Here is a 3,424-nt window from a genome sequence, read left to right as displayed (position 1 = left end):
GGACTCAGGGCGGCTTACAGCATATTAAAACACATAAAACATCGTCCCCCCATAAAAACCTATTAAAAACCAAATATTTTTTTTCGCTGTATAATTAATTAAGATTTAAATTAAAATTGTCCCTATTTAAAAATTCTCCCTAGGCCAGACCCGCTTGTTGAAAAAGCCATGTCTTGAGGGCGCGGCGAAAAGGTAGGAGTTCCCTGACCTGGGGCCTCCAAGGGCTGGGGAAAGACGACGTGGTCTGGAGGTGGGTCTGTGGCCAGCAATACCCGCGTTTGCCCGAAAATAAGACCGGGTCTTATTTTATTTTATTTTTTTGCCTCCAAAAGAGGCACCAGGTCTTATTTTTGGAGGAAGCTTTACTCACCTCCGGCACCGACAGCCCCGCCCAGCCGGTCCACTTCTTCTGGGGTCGAAGTTCTGCAGCTGCATTCCGGCCTGTATTTTGCAGTCAGGCCTTTCCGGAAGGCCTCTGCAGCCGAGTACCGAGCTACGGATTCAATCCATAACTCGGTTCTCGGCTGCAGTGGCCTTTCCAGAAATGCAGGCCTGACTAAGAAATGCAGATCTGGCTTTAGAAGATGCCACAGAAGAAGAAGTGGGCCGGCGAGGAAAGGCCTGGCTGCAAGGAAAAAGTGGGTGTGGGGTGCGTTGGTCAGCTCCATACCCCCACATCCCTGCCCTAGCTTGATTTTTAGGTGTGTGCCTCACCCCAAAACTAGGGCTTATTTTGGGGGGTAGGGCTTATATTAGGCCCAACTCCCAAAATCAAGCTAGGCTTATTTTTGGGGTAGGCCTTACTTTCGGGGAAACACGGTACTATCCCCCCCCATCCTAACACACACACACACCCAGAAAAAGAAGGCTGAAAACCCAGACTTACCTTCAGGAGCTCCTTATCGGCAAACGCCATAATACCTTCAAATATAATCACGTTGGCTCCGTAAAGCATTTTCTGGAAGCAAGAATGAAGCATGGAGATTGTCAAAGTTTGATTAAAACGCTTATTGGTTTGTTTGATTTTTTGTTTTTTTATCCCGCCTTTATTCCTTTATAAGTAAGCCTGACTTGGATATAAGAAAGCAAATCACAAGACTGGTTTATTGAGAGATTAATGGAAAGGTTTAAAGCAGGGGTAGGCGACCTTGGCTCTTTTATGACTCGTGGACTTCAACTCCCAGAATTCCCGAGCCAGCCACGCTGAGGGGAAAGGGAGAGGTTTCCAAGCTGAGCCATGCTGGCTCAGGAATTCTGGGAGCTGAAGTCCACGAGTCATAAAAGAGGCAAGGTTGCCTACCCCTGCTTTAAAGTTATTTCGTTGAGCTGGGTCACCGGCTGTGATGGAACGTAGTCTGGATTCCCAGGAGAGAGGGGTTGCATTCCAGAGGAGCAAGAGAGAACTCAGTCTGGATAGTTTGTGTGAGAGAAAGAGGGTGAAGACAACTCCTCCCTATTAGTTCCCAGAGTATGTTTTATGGAAAGCCACCACAGATACGACCCCTTCTTGGTCCTATGAAAGGATCCCCACTCCTAAAGAGGTCCATCTAGCAAGAAGACCAAGAAGAAGGGCCTTCTTTGTGGTGGCTCCCTCCCTCCCTGTGGAAGATCATCCCTGTGGAAATAAGATTGCCTCCCCCCCCCGTTGAAACACTTTTACAAGGCCCTGAAAACGTAGTTTTGACAACAGGCCTGGGGGATCCCAGAGTGGGATGGAGTCCATCAAGTGGCTTGTTTGATTGTGGTTGCTGGGGAGTGAGTGTGTCATTGCTTTTCTATTGTCCTTGTATTCGGCTTTTATCCTTGTAAGTCGCCCTGTGTCACAGAGAGTGAGTTGGCCGGCCATATACAATTTCTTACATAAATAAGACAGCCAGTTTTGTCTAGTGGTGACTGCGAGTTCTAGTCCCACTTTAGGCACAAATGCCAGCTGGGTGACTTTGGACCAATCACCAGGAGACGGTGAGTTCTAGTCCTGCTCTAGGCACAAAAGCCAGCTGGGTGCCTTTGGGCCAATCACCAGATCACTGTGAGTTCTAGTCCCACCTTAAGCACTAAAGCCGGCTGGGTGACTTTGGTCAATCACCAGGAGACGGTGAGTTCTAGTCCCGCTTTAGGCACGAAAGCCAGCTGGGTGACTTTGGTCAATCACCAGGAGACTGTGACTTCTAGTCCCGCTTTAGGCACGAAAGCCAGCTGGATGCCTTTGGGCCAATCACCAGGTCACTGTGAGTTCTAGTCCCACCTTAAGCATGAACGCCGGCTAGGTGACTTTGGTCAATCACCAGGAGACGGTGAGTTCTAGTCCCGCTTTAGGCACGAAAGCCAGCTGGGTGACTTTGGGTCAATCACCAGGTCACTGTGAGTTCTAGTCCCACCTTAAGCACAAAAGCCGGCTGGGTGACTTCGGTCAATCACCAGGAGACGGTGAGTTCTAGTCCTGCTCTAGGCACGAAAGCCAGCTGGGTGACTTTGGGCCAATTTCTCCTTCAGCCCAGCCCACCTCACAGAGTTAATTAAACAAACAAACAAACAAATAAAATTAAAATGGTATGTTGCCCAACTGCCAACCCCTCTGGGCGAATCGCAATAATCAAAACCCAAGAAATTAAAATAATTTCTAATGGAGGGAGAAAGTTGAGCCCAAGAGCTACCTCAGGCAAAGGAGACATGTCACCCTGAAAGGGGGCGGAGCTAAAGACATCAAAGCCCCCCCCCCCTCAGAAGCCGGGCTCACCCATTCCTTCTTGCGGCTGTGGCTGGTGAAGTCATAAATGGGGATCTTCACACTTTTCCCTTGCTTGAGTTTTTTGACAGTGGCGATCATCAGGTCAAAATCGAAAGCATCCGGATGGTCAAAGTTGAAATCGTTGCTGGCCGCCAGTACTTGCTGCTCTTTTGTCAGCACCTGTCACCCACAAAATGATATTCTATTCTCATTCCATTCTATTCTATTCTATTCTATTCTATTCTATTCTATTCTATTCTATTCTATTCTATTCTATTCTATTCCATCTTCTATTCTATTCTATTTTATTCTATTCCATATTCTATTTTTTTCTATTCTATTCTATTCTATTCTATTCTATTCTATTCTATTCTATTCTATTCTATTCTATTCTATTCTATTCTATTCTATTCCATCTTCTATTCTCATTCCATTCCATTCCATATTCCATTCCATTCTACAATCTATTCTATTCTATTCTATTCTATTCTATTCTATTCTATTCCATCTTCTATTCTCATTCCATTCTATTCCATATTCCATTCCATATTCCATTCCATTCCATATTTTCTATTCTATTCTATTCTATTCTATTCTATTCTATTCTATTCTATTCTATTCTATTCTATTCTATTCTATTCCATCTTCTATTCTCATTCTATTCCATTCCATATTCCATTCCATATTCCATTCCAT

The 3,424-nt window shown here is 45.4% G+C and overlaps 1 protein-coding gene across 2 annotated transcripts in view; it reads right to left on the bottom strand.

Moving 5' to 3' along the window:
* UCKL1 (uridine-cytidine kinase 1 like 1) overlaps window positions 1-3,424 on the bottom strand; it is a 44,362-nt gene that overhangs the window by 30,817 nt on the left and 10,121 nt on the right. For both annotated transcript variants that reach the window (XM_029285468.1, XM_029285454.1), the window contains exons 4-5: window positions 2,738-2,908; window positions 887-958 (exon numbers count right to left, since the gene is read on the bottom strand). In XM_029285468.1, the coding sequence (XP_029141301.1) occupies window positions 887-958; window positions 2,738-2,908 (243 nt within the window). The remainder of the gene's footprint in view (window positions 1-886; window positions 959-2,737; window positions 2,909-3,424) is intronic.

This window comes from Protobothrops mucrosquamatus, unplaced genomic scaffold (genome assembly GCF_001527695.2).
Source record: "Protobothrops mucrosquamatus isolate PMUCROS unplaced genomic scaffold, P.Mucros_1.0 scaffold_11, whole genome shotgun sequence".
NCBI classification, from domain to species: domain Eukaryota; kingdom Metazoa; phylum Chordata; class Lepidosauria; order Squamata; family Viperidae; genus Protobothrops; species Protobothrops mucrosquamatus.
Note: the sequence above shows the minus strand (reverse complement) of the source record. Positions and strands in the feature narration are given on the sequence as shown.